Below are 16,080 nucleotides of genomic sequence, written 5' to 3' on the forward strand. Positions count from 1 at the left end.
TGAGAAATGTCCTGCCCAATACCCTTCCCACCACTCCTACAGTGGTATTCCGCTGTCCACCGAACCTTCACAATATACTCGTCCATCCTTACACAACCCCTGCTCCCAATCCCTTACCTCATGGCTCATACCCCTGCAATAGAACTAGGTGCAAGACCTGTCCCATACATCCTCCTACCACCACCTACTCCAGTCCGGTCACTAACATCACTTATCCCATCAAAGGCAGGGCTACCTGTGAAACAAGTCATGTGACCGAGCAAGGTGGCGCAGTGGCTAGCACACTGCACTCACATTCGGGAGAACGACGGTTCAATCCCGTGTCCGGCCATTCTGATTTAGGCCCTATCCCTGTTCCCATTCCAGCACTACACAGCCGTCATTTCACTGCCACACCCAGTCTTCTAGTTTCTTTTTATTTCTCTCCTTTTCGCTACTTCCTCCCCCCCTCCCCCTCCCCCCCCCCACCCCACCCCACCTTCTCCCCTGCCCTCTGTCCAAACTGCAGCACTTCACCATCCGCCACCCCCACCATACTGTCCCCCTCCCTGCCCCAGCCTCCTCCTTAGCCCCACCCAGTTGCCACTTCCATCATGCACTGGTGCTGCTGCTCACAGTGTGGTTATCTGAGACTGCAGACGTGTGTGCAAGTTGCGTTTGCATGAGTGTGTGTATGTATGCATGTTGTGATGTGTTGTGTGTCTATTGCTGACCAAATGCCTTAATGGCCAAAAGCTATAATTGTGTGAATCTTTTTGCTGTGCCTATTGCAACTCAGCTCTGCTATATGGTGAGTAGCAACTTTCCTTCTCTAATATTGTTACATTCCATCCTGGATTTTCCATTATTTGTTATTCTTGCTGTTACTCACCAAGAAATATCCTAGGTGTCAACTGTAAACAAGAACTATTCATGCACTTAAAAATCTGCAAAAGTCACTACTTGTGGTTCGTTCTGTGAATTTTGCAGCAACTAAGTCATGTATGTTGCATCATCAGCAGGCAAACTACTTGCAGAGATCTGATCAGTGCCAATTACTATATGGAGATTTGGTTGCAAATATTTTTGCAAACATGAGTATCTGTTGTATGGTGATTTGGCCCAAGTGGGCAGTGTAATGTTTTTGCAGGAAAGTGTACAGTTAAATTTTGTAATGGAATATCCGGACTCCTATTAGTGGATGTTTTTATGGGTTATGTCCACCTTTCACCTTTATGATGGCTTGAAATGTGCTTGGGGGCACATTCGGTGAGGTATCTGAACCTCTGTGGAGAAATGACAGCCCATTCTTCTTGAAGAGCCAAAACCAGAGAAGGTAGTGATGTTGGATGCTGGGATGTGGAGTGAAGCCGATGCTCCAATTCATCGCAAAGGTATTCCAGTGGGTGAAGATTGGGACTCTGGGCAGGCCAGTCCATTTCAGGAATGTTATTGTCCGCAAACCATTATCTCTCAGATGGTGCTGTATGACTGGGTCCATTGTCGTGCCGATACAAGCAGCCTTCTACAAATTGTTCCTGTACTGTACGCAGTACACAGCACTGTAAAATGTGTTCCTATCCTTCCACATTTAGCATTTTTATAAGCACCATAAGGGGACCACATCCTAACCATGAGAAACATCTGCATACTGGAACACCATTTTCTCCATACTTTACTGTTAACATGATACATAACGACAGGTAACATTCTCCAGGAAGTTACCAAACCCAAACTCTTTCTTTGGGTTGCCACAGGGTATAACATGTTTCATCACTCCAAATTACTCATTTCCAGTCACCCACTGTCCAGTGGTATTGCTCTTCAACACCACTTCAAGCTGCTCAACCATAGTACTTCATTCCTTCTAACTCCCTATGGTCAGTCATTGTTTTAGCTGGATTGCTGGTAGCTCTTCAGAACTCATGAGGGATTTCTTCTGCTGATTTCATGCAATTTTTTTACAAACACTTTCCACTGTTCTTGTTGATCCCTTTACATCAGTCTATGAGGTCTGCTTCGTTGTGGTTTTGCTATGGTTGTTACTTTGTATTTCCACTTCACATTTACATCACCAACAGTTAAACTAAACAAATTTAGAAAGGTTGAAATGTCCCTGGTGGATTTATTACTCAGGTTACATCCATGACTAGTCTACATTCACAATCACTGAGCTCTTCTAACCGACCCATGCTGCAGTTACTGCTTCTTTACTGACAACACAGTACTTTCCTCCTCCATTTATACTGGCATATTTGCCTCGTGTGACATCTTGAGGTCAATTCTGTATTAAGTAGAAGTGCCTAGTTGCTTTTGATCAGGTAGTGTATGAGTTTATGCTAAGATTCACAACCTGAGAGTGTGGATTCAAAGCTAGAGAGCTGCCCAAGTTTTGGTGACTTGTATATTAGACAGATAGTGTTTTATCTTTTGAGAGGTTTAAGTTCAATGAAAATGTGTTAGGCCTGTTGTCTGTTCTTTTATGTCTCTGGAAAGCTTAGCCATTGAGGCTTAGAAAGCTGGAGGGGATACTCTGCTGCATTAAAGTAAAAGGTGCGTGAGTTATGCAGAAACAAAGATCTGTGATATAATGGATGAAGCATGGTAACAAAGTGAACAATGTAGAAAAGAACAAGAAAATACCAGTAACATTTATTACTAATGTCTCTAACGCAGCTGGTAACCACAACAGACACCGGAAGATTGATAATCATTTGCACACCATGTCTGCCTTGCCCAATTTGTGCTATATTCCATGCTGTCCTGCTCTGTGCTGTCTCCTACTGCCATGCAGGAGTGCTTCCCAGACTGGAGCACCAGTTGTGCTTCATGTTTTACTGTTCTTGTTAATACATATTGATAAAATGAATATTGAACTAGACTAGTTTGCGACTGCTCTATCGAATGGCTGTGTAAAATTCAGCTTGAAAAGTAATTTTGCTAATAAGGGGATACAAATTGATGTTTTTTGTTGACACTGGGCTTAGCATGGAAGATGTGATGAACAGTATTTGTTTATCTAAAAACAAAGATGATGTGACTTACCAAATGAAAGTGCTGGCAGGTCGACAGACACACAAACGAACACAAAAAATTCAAGCTTTCGCAACAAACTGTTGCCTCATCAGGAAAGAGGGAAGGAGAGGGAAAGACGAAAGGATGTGGGTTTTAAGGGAGAGGGTAAGGAGTCATTCCAGTCCTGGGAGCGGAAAGACTTACCTTAGGGGGAAAAAAGGACGGGTACACACTCGCACACACTGGATGGATATGTGTGTGTGTGCGAGTGTGTACCCGTCCTTTTTTCCCCCTAAGCTAAGTCTTTCCGCTCCCGGGACTGGAATGACTCCTTACCCTCTCCCTTAAAACCCACATCCTTTCGTCTTTCCCTCTCCTTCCCTCTTTCCTGATGAGGCAACAGTTTGTTGCGAAAGCTTGAATTTTGTGTGTATGTTTGTGTTCGTTTGTGTGTCTGTCGACCTGCCAGCATTTTCATTTGGTAAGTCACATCATCTTTGTTTTTAGATATGTTTCCTTCTATTATAACAGTATTTGTTTAGAATGACTCAAGCTGCACATCCCACAAACGAAATTGCAAATATCTGGTCAAGCACGAGGGGAACTGCAACTGATGACTCTCAGGAGAGAAATCCTATGTATTCCTCGCTGTAGTCATTGCACAGCATTCTACATTGGTTTGACCACTAAGAAACTATTTACTCATGTTAGTGCACCCTATTAAATTGACTACAGGCAAGCTGCGTAATCTTGGCTTTGACCATGCTGTGCAATATGACGTGATTGACTTCAGTAGGTGTTTTACAATCCACAACATTTTAATTCTCCCTTATTTTCTGTACTGTGTAGATGAGAAATCTATCTGTGTTCCTACAATCTTTGTGATCTCAATCTCCCTACTCCCTGTCCCCCATGTACATTTTCCCCCTCTCCCATGCCCACCTTATCCCACTCCCTCATCTGTTCATCACTAACCCCACTTTCTTTCTCTTCTGCTACATCCCAGCTGTCTTCTTAGAATCTTTCCCTGTCTCCTCTTTTTCCCTGCTCTACATCCTTTCTCTGATACTCTAAGCATTTTTCTCCTTATATATTCTTTGCGGAATGGCTGCCCCTGCACCCCAGTACTATCTTGTCTAGCCTTCCTTTCTTGCTGTTCCTGTTCCATGAGCTTCATTTCCACACCTTCTGTTCCATCTGAGTCTTCTACTCACCCTGGATATTTGGCATGGTGTGTGTGTGTGCGTGTGTGTGTGTGTGTGTGTGTGTGTGTGTGAAAATACTTTATTCTAACAACCATAAAATGAAATGATTCACAAACAATGTCCTCATGGACCCTAAGTTATTAAAACTGATAACTATTTATTATTATTTTGAGATTTTCCTCATTACAGAGGCTTATCTCCAACATAATAATTTACTTGGAAATTACCATACAAACAATAAACGTTCTTAAACTATATTTTCAAAATATTCCTCCAGGTGTTTCGATCTTGTGTGTCCTCTTCCTCTGTGCCCATTCTCCTCATTGTTTGCTGTACATTTTGGAGCCAGGTAGTCATAGGTCGTCCTCCTCTTCTTCTTCTTCTTCTTCTTCTTCTTCTCCCCTCCGGTTCCCACTCCAGTATCAATTTTGGTATTCTGGTTTTCTCCATTCGTCGTCCTATCCATTACGTCATATATTCTTTCTTTTATTTCCATTCTCCTTATTAATTCAGTGTTCCTTATCATTTCTTTCCTGGAGATTCTTGCTGATCTTCTCCAAAAGCCCATCTCTAGAGCTTGTAATTTTTTAATGTGATTCATGTTAATTGTCCAGGTCTCCGTTCCATACAGAACCACTCTCTAATATGGATTTGTATATTAATTTCTTAGTTCTGCTCATTACATTCCTGCTCCATAAGACTGAGTTAAGCATCCAAATGACCCTCCGTCCGCTACTAATTCTTTTATTGATTTCTGACTCTGATTTTCCCTCGATTTCTAAAATGGATCCCAAATAACAGAAAGTGTTTATCTTTTTGATTTTATTTCCTTCAATGTATAGCTCATCTGAATAATTAGTCAAGTATTCTGTTTTTTGGTAATTAATCTTCAAACCCCAAGGTTTGTATGCTACTGCTAGTTGATTGCACATATAGTTAGCATCCTCCCCATCTTGTGCTACGACTACTTGATCATCAGCAAACAGTAAATGATGTAGGTAAACTCCATCTCTTATTTCTAATCCCATACTATTACATTTACGAGACCACACTCCAGATTTATATTGCCTGGTCCCGGTGATTCACCATTCTCTCCTGTTCGTAATGGCTGAAGTACTTCACTTTCTAAAATCTGGATCTCATCATCTTCATGTCCTTTTTCTTCCACTGTTCCTTCTTCTAGCTATTCTTCTCTGTCCTCATTTAATAATTTTTGGATATACTCTTCCCATTCCTTTTGTGTTATCAGTTGGAGATTATTTCTGCTTTTTGTATCCTGTCGAAGCCCTTTTAATACTGATCATGCTTCTTTTGCTCTCCCAAATCCTAATTTGCTATTCACCTTGGCACATGTACTTTCCCATGCTTCATTTTTGCCATCCTTATTTTTTTCATCACTTCCTTCTTCTTTTCCTTGTATATTGATTTTGTTTCTTCTGATTTATCATTCAACCACTGAAGGAACACATTTCTTTTTTCTCTAACGAGGACCTCTAGTTCTTCTGACCACCACTCTGCTGCAAGGTTGTGGTTGCTATCTTTTTTACCCAACACCTCTGTTGCTATGATTTTCACATGAGCTTTTATATAGTCATATATTTCCTTTGCACTTCCTTCAAATGATTCAACCAGTTTCCTTTCCATCCTGGCCGCAAAGAGTGTTCTGATACTTTTGTCTTGTAGGTTGTCAATATTAAAAGGTAAATTTTCATCTTTATCAGTCTGGTTCGTTTTATTTATGTTACTTGTATCATTCCTTGCATTCTTCCATGGCCAGAAAGACTTCATTTTAACTAGATAGTGGTCTACATCTACATCTACATCTACATTTATACTCCGCAAGCCACCCAACGGTGTGTGGCGGAGGGCACTTTACGTGCCACTGTCATTATCTCCCTTTCCTGTTCCAGTCGCGTATGGTTCGCGGGAAGAACGACTGTCTGAAAGCCTCTGTGCGCGCTCTAATCTCTCTAATTTTACATTCGTGATCTCCTCGGGAGGTATAAGTAGGGGGAAGCAATATATTCGATACCTCATCCAGAAACGCACCCTCTCGAAACCTGGCGAGCAAGCTACACCGCGATGCAGAGCGCCTCTCTTGCAGAGTCTGCCACTTGAGTTTGTTAAACATCTCCGTAACGCTATCACGATTACCAAATAACCCTGTGACGAAACGCGCCGCTCTTCTTTGGATCTTCTCTATCTCCTCCGTCAACCCGATCTGGTACGGATCCCACACTGATGAGCAATACTCAAGTATAGGTCGAACGAGTGTTTTGTAAGCCACCTCCTTTGTTGATGGACTACATTTTCTAAGGACTCTCCCAATGAATCTCAACCTGGTACCCGCCTTACCAACAATTAATTTTATATGATCATTTCACTTCAAATCGTTCCGCACGCATACTCCCAGATATTTTACAGAAGTAACTGCTACCAGTGTTTGTTCCGCTATCATATAATCATACAATAAAGAATCCTTCTTTCTATGTATTCGCAATACATTACATTTGTCTATGTTAAGGGTCAGTTGCCACTCCCTGCACCAAGTGCCTATCCGCTGCAGATCTTCCTGCATTTCGCTACAATTTTCTAATGCTGCAACTTCTCTGTATACTACAGCATCATCCGCGAAAAGCCGCATGGAACTTCCGACACTATCTACTAGGTCATTTATATATATTGTGAAAAGCAATGGTCCCATAACACTCCCCTGTGGCACGCCAGAGGTTACTTTAACGTCTGTAGACATCTCTCCATTGAGAACAACATGCTGTGTTCTGTTTGCTAAAAACTCTTCAATCCAGCCACACAGCTGGTCTGATATTCCGTAGGCTCTTACTTTGTTTATCAGGCGACAGTGCGGAACTGTATCGAACGCCTTCCGGAAGTCAAGGAAAATGGCATCTACCTGGGAGCCTGTATCTAATATTTTCTGGGTCTCATGAACAAATAAAGCGAGTTGGGTTTCACACGATCGCTGTTTCCAGAATCCATGTTGATTCCTACATAGTAGATTCTGAGTTTCCAAAAACGACATGATACTCGAGCAAAAGACATGTTCTAAAATTCTACAACAGATCGGCGTCAGAGATATAGGTCTATAGTTTTGCGCATCTGCTCGACGACCCTTCTTGAAGACTGGGACTACCTGTGCTCTTTTCCAATCATTTGGAACCTTCTGTTCCTCTAGAGACTTGCGGTACACGGCTGTTAGAAGGGGGGCAAGTTCTTTCGCGTACTCTGTGTAGAATCGAATTGGTATCCCGTCAGGTCCAGTGGACTTTCCTCTGTTGAGTGATTCCAGTTGCTTTTCTATTCCTTGGACACTTATTTCAATGTCAGCCATTTTTTCGTTGGTGCGAGGATTTAGAGAAGGAACTGCAGTGCGGTCTTCCTCTGTGAAACAGCTTTGGAAAAAGGTGTTTAGTATTTCAGCTTTACGCTTGTCATCCTCTGTTTCAATGCCATCATCATCCCGGAGTGTCTGGACATGATGTTTCGAGCCACTTACTGATTTAACGTAAGACCAGAACTTCCTAGGATTTTCTGTCAAGTCGGTACCTAGTATTTTACTTTCGAATTCACTGAACGCTTCACGCATAGCCCTCCTTACGCTAACTTTGACATCGTTTAGCTTCTGTTTGTCTGAGAGGTTTTGCCTGCGTTTAAACTTGGAGTGAAGCTCTCTTTGCTTTCGCAGTAGTTTCCTAACTTTGTTGTTGTACCACGGTGGGTTTTTCCCGTCCCTCACAGTTTTGCTCGGCACGTACCTGTCTAAAACGCATTTTACGATTGCCTTGAACTTTTTCCATAAACACTCAACATTGTCAGTGTCGGAACAGAAATTTTCGTTTTGATCTGTTAGGTAGTCTGAAATCTGCCTTCTATTACTCTTGCTAAACAGATAAACCTTCCTCCCTTTTTTTATATTCCTATTAACTTCCATATTCAGGGATGCTGCAACGGCCTTATGATCACTGATTCCCTGTTCTGCACTTACAGAGTCGAAAAGTTCGGGTCTGTTTGTTATCAGTAGGTCCAAGATGTTATCTCCACGAGTCGGTTCTCTGTTTAATTGCTCGAGGTAATTTTCGGATAGTGCACTCAGTATAATGTCACTCGATGCTCTGTCCCTACCACCCGTCCTAAACATCTGAGTGTCCCAGTCTATATCTGGTAAATTGAAATCTCCACCTAAGACCATAACATGCTGAGAAAATTTATGTGAAATGTATTCCAAATCTTCTCTCAGTTGTTCTGCCACTAATGCTGCTGAGTCGGGGGGTCGGTAAAAGGAGCCAATTATTAACCTAGCTCGGTTGTTGAGTGTAACCTCCACCCATAATAATTCACAGGAACTATCCACTTCTACTTCACTACAGGATAAACTACTACTAACAGCGACGAACACTCCACCACCGGTTGCATGCAATCTATCCTTTCTAAACACCGTCTGTGCCTTTGTAAAAATTTCGGCAGAATTTATCTCTGGCTTCAGCCAGCTTTCTGTACCTATAACGATTTCAGCTTCGGTGCTTTCTATCAGCGCTTGAAGTTCCGGTACTTTACCAACGCAGCTTCGACAGTTTACAATTACAATACCGATTGCTGCTTGGTCCCCGCATGTCCTGACTTTGCCCCGCACCCGTTGAGGCTGTTGCCCTTTCTGCACTTGCCCGAGGCCATCTAACCTAAAAAACCGCCCAGCCCACGCCACACAACCCCTGCTACCCGTGTAGCCGCTTGTTGCGTGTAGTGGACTCCTGACCTATCCAGCGGAACCTGAAACCCCACCACCCTATGGCGCAAGTCGAGGAATCTGCAGCCCACATGGTCGCAGAACCGTCTCAGCCTCTGATTCAGACCCTCCACTCGGCTCTGTACCAAAGGTCCGCAGTCAGTCCTGTCGACGATGCTGCAGATGGTGAGCTCTGCTTTCATCCCGCTAGCGAGACTGGCAGTCTTCACCAAATCAGATAGCCGCCGGAAGCCAGAGAGGATTTCCTCCGATCCATAGCGACACACATCATTGGTGCCGACATGAGCGACCACCTGCAGATGGGTGCACCCTGTACCCTTCATGGCATTCGGAAGGACCCTTTCCACATCTGGAATGACTCCCCCCGGTATGCACACGGAGTGCACTTTGGTTTTCTTCCCCTCCCTTGCTGCCATATCCCTAAGGGGCCCCATTACGCGCCTGACGTTGGAGCTCCCAACTACCAGTAAGCCCACCCTCTGCGACTGCCCGGATCTTGCAGACTGAGGGGCAACCTCTGGAACAGGACAAGCAGCCATGTCAGGCTGAAGATCAGTATCAGCCTGAGACAGAGCCTGAAACCGGTTCGTCAGACAAACTGGAGAGGCCTTCCGTTCAGCCCTCCAGAATGTCTTTCGCCCCCTGCCACACCTTGAGACGACCTCCCACTCTACCACAGGTGAGGGATCAGCCTCAATGCGGGCAGTATCCCGGGCAACCACAGTCGTAGTCTGATCGGGGGATGCGTGGGACGAGCTGGCCGTCCCCGACAAACCCCCATCCGGACCCCCACAGTGATGCCCATTGGCAACAGCCTCAAGCTGTGTGACCGAAGCCAACACTGCCTGAAGCTGGGAGCGAAGGGATGCCAACTCAGCCTGCATCCGAACACAGCAGTTGCAGTCCCTATCCATGCTAAAAACTTGTGCAAAGAACGTCTGAACTAATCTACAGAGAGCGCAAACAAAACGACACAAAATTGAAGCGGTTATTAAAATACAAGATTGCCTAGTAAATGCAGTAATGCTGCCACTTGTGCACTGCTGACACACTGCTCGGCGGCGGAAGGAGACTACGCGATTTAACACTATTCGAGTACTAAAACGTGATGCTACAACTCTCAAATACTATAATACGCCCGAAATTTATGAATTAAACAATGCAAGTACCAAAAACACGCAAAGAAATTAAGAATTAAACTATGTAACAAATGAGTGAGCTAGGAGTATACGACTTGCTGCTGCAGCTGCTTATCCAACGGCGGCAGGGAGCACACTGATCCACACTGGGCTCCTCTATAAGATCTGACGTGTACTGCCTTGAAACTACTTGTTTGCCTAGTGATAATATAATCTATTATAGAATGAAGTTCTTTAGTGCTCTGTTGCCAAGTATATTTATGAATGTCCTTATGTTGAAAAATGTGTTGGTAATTTTTAGATCAAATTGTTCACAAATTGCAATCAATCGTTCCCCATTGTCATTATATTCGTCCTCTCCATGTTTTCCTACTATTCTTCAAGATTCTCTAATTCCTACCCTTCCATTCAGATCTCCCATGATAATCAGTTCCTTTCTTCTTGGGATGTTTTCAATAGTCTCCCTGAGGGTGGCCCAGAATGTATCTTTCTCCTTACCTTTTGTGTCGTTCGTGGGTGCATATACGCCAATAATCACAACTTCCCTAGCAAATAATGTCATTTCAACAGTTATAATACGTTGATTGATGAATGTCCAATTTGTGTTTCTTTCTTTCCATGATTTCTTTATCATAATGGAGACTCCTGCTTTGGCTCTTACTGCTTTTGATACCCCACTCCAGATATGTGCATAATTATCCAGTTCTTCTTCTCCTTGGCCTTTCTTCTTTGTTTCAGAGAGTATGACAACATCCATGTTGAACATGTCAAGTTCTGCAGGTAGTAAATTTATTTGAGTGGAAGTACCTTGCACATTCCAGCATCCAAACATCATTTTCCGTTTCTCATCACCAGTTTGTCGTACAAAGTTCCAATTTTTCCGAGGCATATTATTAGGTTTTTTAGCATTTTTATGTTTTTATGTGAGTGAGGAGCTGGCCCACTGCACAACCCCAACCCGGAGGACCAGGTAATTTTTACTCAGGGTTTTCTTCCTTCAGCCTTTGATAAGCCAATATCATACTACAAGGCAGCAGTTGCTAGTTTTGGTCCACCCCGGGTATTTTATTTCCCCGGTACCCACCATATCTGGTGAGCATTCCCCTATCCGCCACCCGGGGAGGTGCCCGATGGGAGACCAGCAAACTCCATACGGGAAATCTCATGACACACTAAATAATAATCTTCTTGATGTGCACTTTAGATAAGAAATAATAGTCTCTGACTTGATTAGTTAGTTGACACAGAACACAACCACTTGGAGTTTAACTAAGTCTTTTATAAAATGTCATTCACCACTGAAAGTTAATTTGTACAGTTCTAATATTGGTTAGCTGCCGGTCATTGACAATAGTTAATAGGCAATGATACTGAAGTCAGCTGGTGTATTCTAATCCAGGAGCACAGAATATGAATGAGACTGAGTTCAGAGGAGGTGAGGGCTCTGCCTGCAATTGCTGGCTGCTCATGGATGGATGCTATAGTGAACCACCATGGTTGGCACTGTGGTTGGAACTGCCTGCCCTGTAGCAAGTACAGCTTTGGTGGAATGATATTTGCATAGTGAACTTGTGGGCATGTGATCAGTAGAAGCAAGCAGTACCATACCTGTAGTGCCTCCAGTGACAATGCAAGTACTGCTTGTGGTGAAGTGGGCACTGCTCTTTTCTGTGGCATCTGTTGGAGGGCCACTTGAAAACAAACCATTGTGTTGTGTTCACCCATAGTTTTAAGTGTAGTCTTGCTGTGATAGTCGCTGGTGGGGCCACAGCTTGAGCAACCCACCCATCATGCTTGTATTACTGGTAGACAGAGTTTCCCAGTTCATCGCATGAGGACTTTTATGAAATCTAAGGATTTTTTTTACCTATTTTCATGCCCCTGTCCACTGCTCAGTACCACCTCTTTTATGAGCAGTGATCAGGTCCCTCCTATTTGTTTAATTCTTTTTCTGATTGCATATAAACATTCTCCAAAATGGTTTTGTACACTTATAGTACACATGACATTCTTGTTCACAGTTAATGGATTATGAGCCTCGTGCAAATCTTCAAGTTCCGCTCCTGTTGAGATTGGGTGAAGTAAAACCAGCATTAGTAAAAGCCATAGAAAGTGGTGATACAGATCTTGTGTTCACTGTGCTGCTCCATCTCCGTGAGAATATGCCTTTAGGAGAATTTCAGGTCAGTAAAATGTTTGAGAGTGTAGAGTGTTTATTTTTTTAATTTTTTCTACAAATTTGAGTGTAACAGACTTCTGTTAACAACTACATTGTTTTTATATTATGGTCATAATATAATGGGAAACTAAATGTAGAGGACTGCTTTTATGTACCATGTATTTAATATACACATTATGTGTGTTTCAGTTGGCAGTTAGAAATTTTCCCATGGCTCAAGCATTGTATATTAAATATTGTCGAGATCACAATCCAGAAACCTTGAGGGACATATATGTTCAGGAGGATGATTTCAATGCACAGGCTGCCTGCTTTATTCGTGAAAGTTATGACTTGAAGGTAATATATTTATTACATTTTTGTATGCTGTTCTATTTTGGTTGATGAAGTTACAAGCTACTGATAGATCCAAACTAATATTGGTTTGACTCTATCACTTTTACAATTAAAATAATATGCTAATATTTACTATTACTTCTTTTGTGGTGTAATAGGACCGCAGTTGCTAAATCCTCAGCTTGAAAATAATTACACAACACTTATGTTACAGAGAAGCCAAGAGAGTTTCTTATAAAAGTTCATCTAAGTCCACATGAGAAAAGGGGGATTCAAGACATCGAAACATTTGTACATAAGAATTCTTACCAGTGTTACAGTTCATATTTTTTGTTTTTAGTTAAATGATGGAATGGATTACTTTTCTAAATAGTAATGATAGATGGAGATAAAGAATAGTTTTCACTAGTGACACAGACTGAGATTGATTTGGGATAAGTAGCATTACGATATCATAGGGGTTCTCTGGGTTTGCCCTTCATAATGTTGTAGGTCGCAGCTCTGCAGAAAATTCTCTAGTCTGATACTCTCTCTTCCTCAGCTTCTGATGGTTCAATGTCTTCATGATTACTCTCTCAATACCCTGTCCCATCCTACCCCTGCTTCCTCTGTACTATTATGCTGAATGAACCATACAATGTCACCTCTCTTAATGTCTCTTTGTTGATCTCATTATGCTATTATCACTGTGGCCTTCATGATTAATGTGTAATTACTAACCTGAAGGTCCTAAGTCCCACCACTGATTGCTTTTATATAAAAATAACATCTTAATTCAGATATTTTCAGTGTACAGAGGAACCATGTTTCTGTTGATTATATTTTGAAAAGTGATTAAAGGAACAGTAAGACACTTTCTTGCCTTTGGGGTGCCTTCAAAGATGAAAAAAAGAGAAAAAGGCCAGAGATGAGCTAGTCCCTTGTTTCAGTGCCTGATTGAGGACTGCACAGTAGGGAGCATGAGTGAGGGAAGGGGGAGGAAAGCGAGGAGGAGGAGGAGGAGGAGGAGCATATTAGTGAATATTTTTAGCATGCATTGATTTGTTATGAGTAGATTATAGGGTGAGAGTGAGTTACTGTGAACAAAACAGTGATAAAATCCAAAAAGCAAAATTCTAAGAACTGCTGACTGACACAATCAAAAGCACGGAAAGCAATACCTCACTTTCAGAACTGTCCTACATTTTGACACCTTACACGTCATATGTGTCTCCCTCCTCCTCACGATAAGGCAGTACTTCCAAACCTGGGGTCTGAGTGATTTGCTTCTCTTTTCCAACTTTGCCAAACTTGTTCATCTCTTCTCCCAGAGGACTGTCAATTCCAAAAGCTAGGTATTGCTTTTCCTACTTCTAAATATATCTGTCAACAGTACCTGAAATTCCATCTCATGATGGTAAAAACTGACCAGCCATTGTGTCTCATATTAATTGTGCACTTTCCTCAAATGCATTTTATTTTGATACAGTGATGAAATTATGCTTTTCAGGGATGAAATAAAGGAAATAAGTATTATTGTACAGGTTTACATGCTCATTTAACAGTCAAAGATTATAAAATAGTGTGTGTGACGAAAATAAGGAACTGATTTAGTATGCAGGCTGGAATGATGATTTAGTAATTTTCAGTTGTTGCAATTTGGTGGCATGAGAAGACAAAGGGGGAGTGGCAGAATTAATGAGCAATATGGGTTGGGTGAAACAAACAAGAGGGATTACAATCCTAAAAGAGTTTTGTGGTCCCATACTCAGGAAATGAGTGCAGGGGAGCAGAGGCAGGAATCCTTCATCACCACTCTTTGCAAGGTCGTAGTGGAGGTGGTTTGCCATTGTCTTCTGAAACCTGTTAAAAATTGTCATGTGTGTAACTATGTCATGGGGATGACTCTGATGAGAGTGTTTGTAGATGGTAATATTAGGTTTGTGTTGTTAAGGATGAATGGAAGGAAGAAGGTGACATCCAGTACTGGCAGATTGCCTTCTTCTGTCGAATAGCCCCGAGGGAGCCATTGGGCTTAATGTAATGGACAGATCACCATTGTCAGTGTCAAACGCCCTCACTTCATGAGACACTACAGAGAGGTTTGCAAAGATTGTGATGAGAAGCCTTCACCACCAAACCTCCTCCCCTTTCTGGTCAAATACGGCCAGCGAAAATTTTGCAGCACTAAGATTTGAACTGACTTACTGAGGATTGAGCACCACTCTACAAGCATACATTAACATCTTTGGTTAATGAGGTGGGTATTATGAGTTATATTACAGGTTTGAAAATCGGAAAAGAAGATATACTTGGAAAAAAGAAAACATAAGTGACACTGGGAAATATCAACTGGACTCCCTCTGAGTAATGAGTTATTGTACTGAAAGAAAAACAAAGAAATATTGAAAGTGGAATACTGGTAAATTAAGACAGAATGATATGGGCTTTGAGGCAATGGAGGGTAATCCAGAAGCAGATGAGAGAACAATAGTAAAGAAGGAAATAACTAAGGCCACTGTTGATACAGCAAAGGCAGGGGCATATAAACCATGCATAATTCCACAAAGATTGGTATCATACAGTTCTCCATGTTAATCTATCCAGTGCAAGCCCATTCATCTCTGCATAAGTTCTGTAACTTACAGCCATTTCAACCTGCTTACTGTAATCAAGCTGTGGTGCCCCTCTAGTGTCCACCATCCCCCTTTCTGTTCCCATGAGCCCACACACTGTCCTAGTTGCCAAAGTGATTATTCTTAGATGACTCAGGATTTGTCCTATCAACTGATCCCATCCTTTTACAAAGTTTTGCCATAAATTTCTTTCCTCTCCAGTTCGATTCTGTACTTCCTCATTAGTAATCTGATCCCTCAGATGTACTTAATTTTATTGATAAAAATATTAGTTAAAAGAACATAGAGAATAAGAGAATGATGAGTCAGCAGTAGAAGTCAGTTTGAAATAAAATCCAAAGAAGGAAAATAGGAAACGTAAGACAGTTGTACAGAAATTATAAAATACTTGCTTATAAAATGTATTTATACTGTCTGTAGGAAGGTGAAGCATAGTATTTCAAAATAAAAAGCAATTTTTCATAAGATCACTATCACAGATGGCATATCGGTAAATCATCAGTATGAAACCAATTAAAAAAAGTGAATGATAAGAAGCAACTATATGAGGGGTGATAAAAATAGTAAGAGGAGTGTTTTAATTTCCTGGCTTTGTACATATGATTTTCAAAACTATTTCTATCTTTTTGGAACACAAATTCTTGGTATATGTTTGCAGTTTATGCTGTTTCGAATATTGAGTTTTTTGTTAACAGTTGAAAAGGTTATATGTGTTTTCGAGTGATCGGCAGATTTTTACTTTAAAAAAATATTGATCAAAGAATTCGCATTAAATTTTGCTTGAAAATGCAATAAAGTTCAGCACCACATTCAAAATATTGACTATATCCTTTCTACGACTACATCTACA

The 16,080-nt window shown here is 41.7% G+C and overlaps 1 protein-coding gene across 1 annotated transcript in view; it reads left to right on the forward strand.

The window, feature by feature from the left end:
• The window catches only part of LOC126092282 (vacuolar protein sorting-associated protein 16 homolog), a 225,855-nt gene that overhangs the window by 169,196 nt on the left and 40,579 nt on the right, over window positions 1-16,080 (forward strand). Inside the window, exons 11-12 of the mRNA XM_049907799.1 lie at window positions 12,122-12,283; window positions 12,469-12,618. Of these exons, the coding sequence (XP_049763756.1) occupies window positions 12,122-12,283; window positions 12,469-12,618 (312 nt within the window). The remainder of the gene's footprint in view (window positions 1-12,121; window positions 12,284-12,468; window positions 12,619-16,080) is intronic.

This window comes from Schistocerca cancellata, chromosome 7 (assembly GCF_023864275.1).
Source record: "Schistocerca cancellata isolate TAMUIC-IGC-003103 chromosome 7, iqSchCanc2.1, whole genome shotgun sequence".
Classification (NCBI taxonomy): domain Eukaryota; kingdom Metazoa; phylum Arthropoda; class Insecta; order Orthoptera; family Acrididae; genus Schistocerca; species Schistocerca cancellata.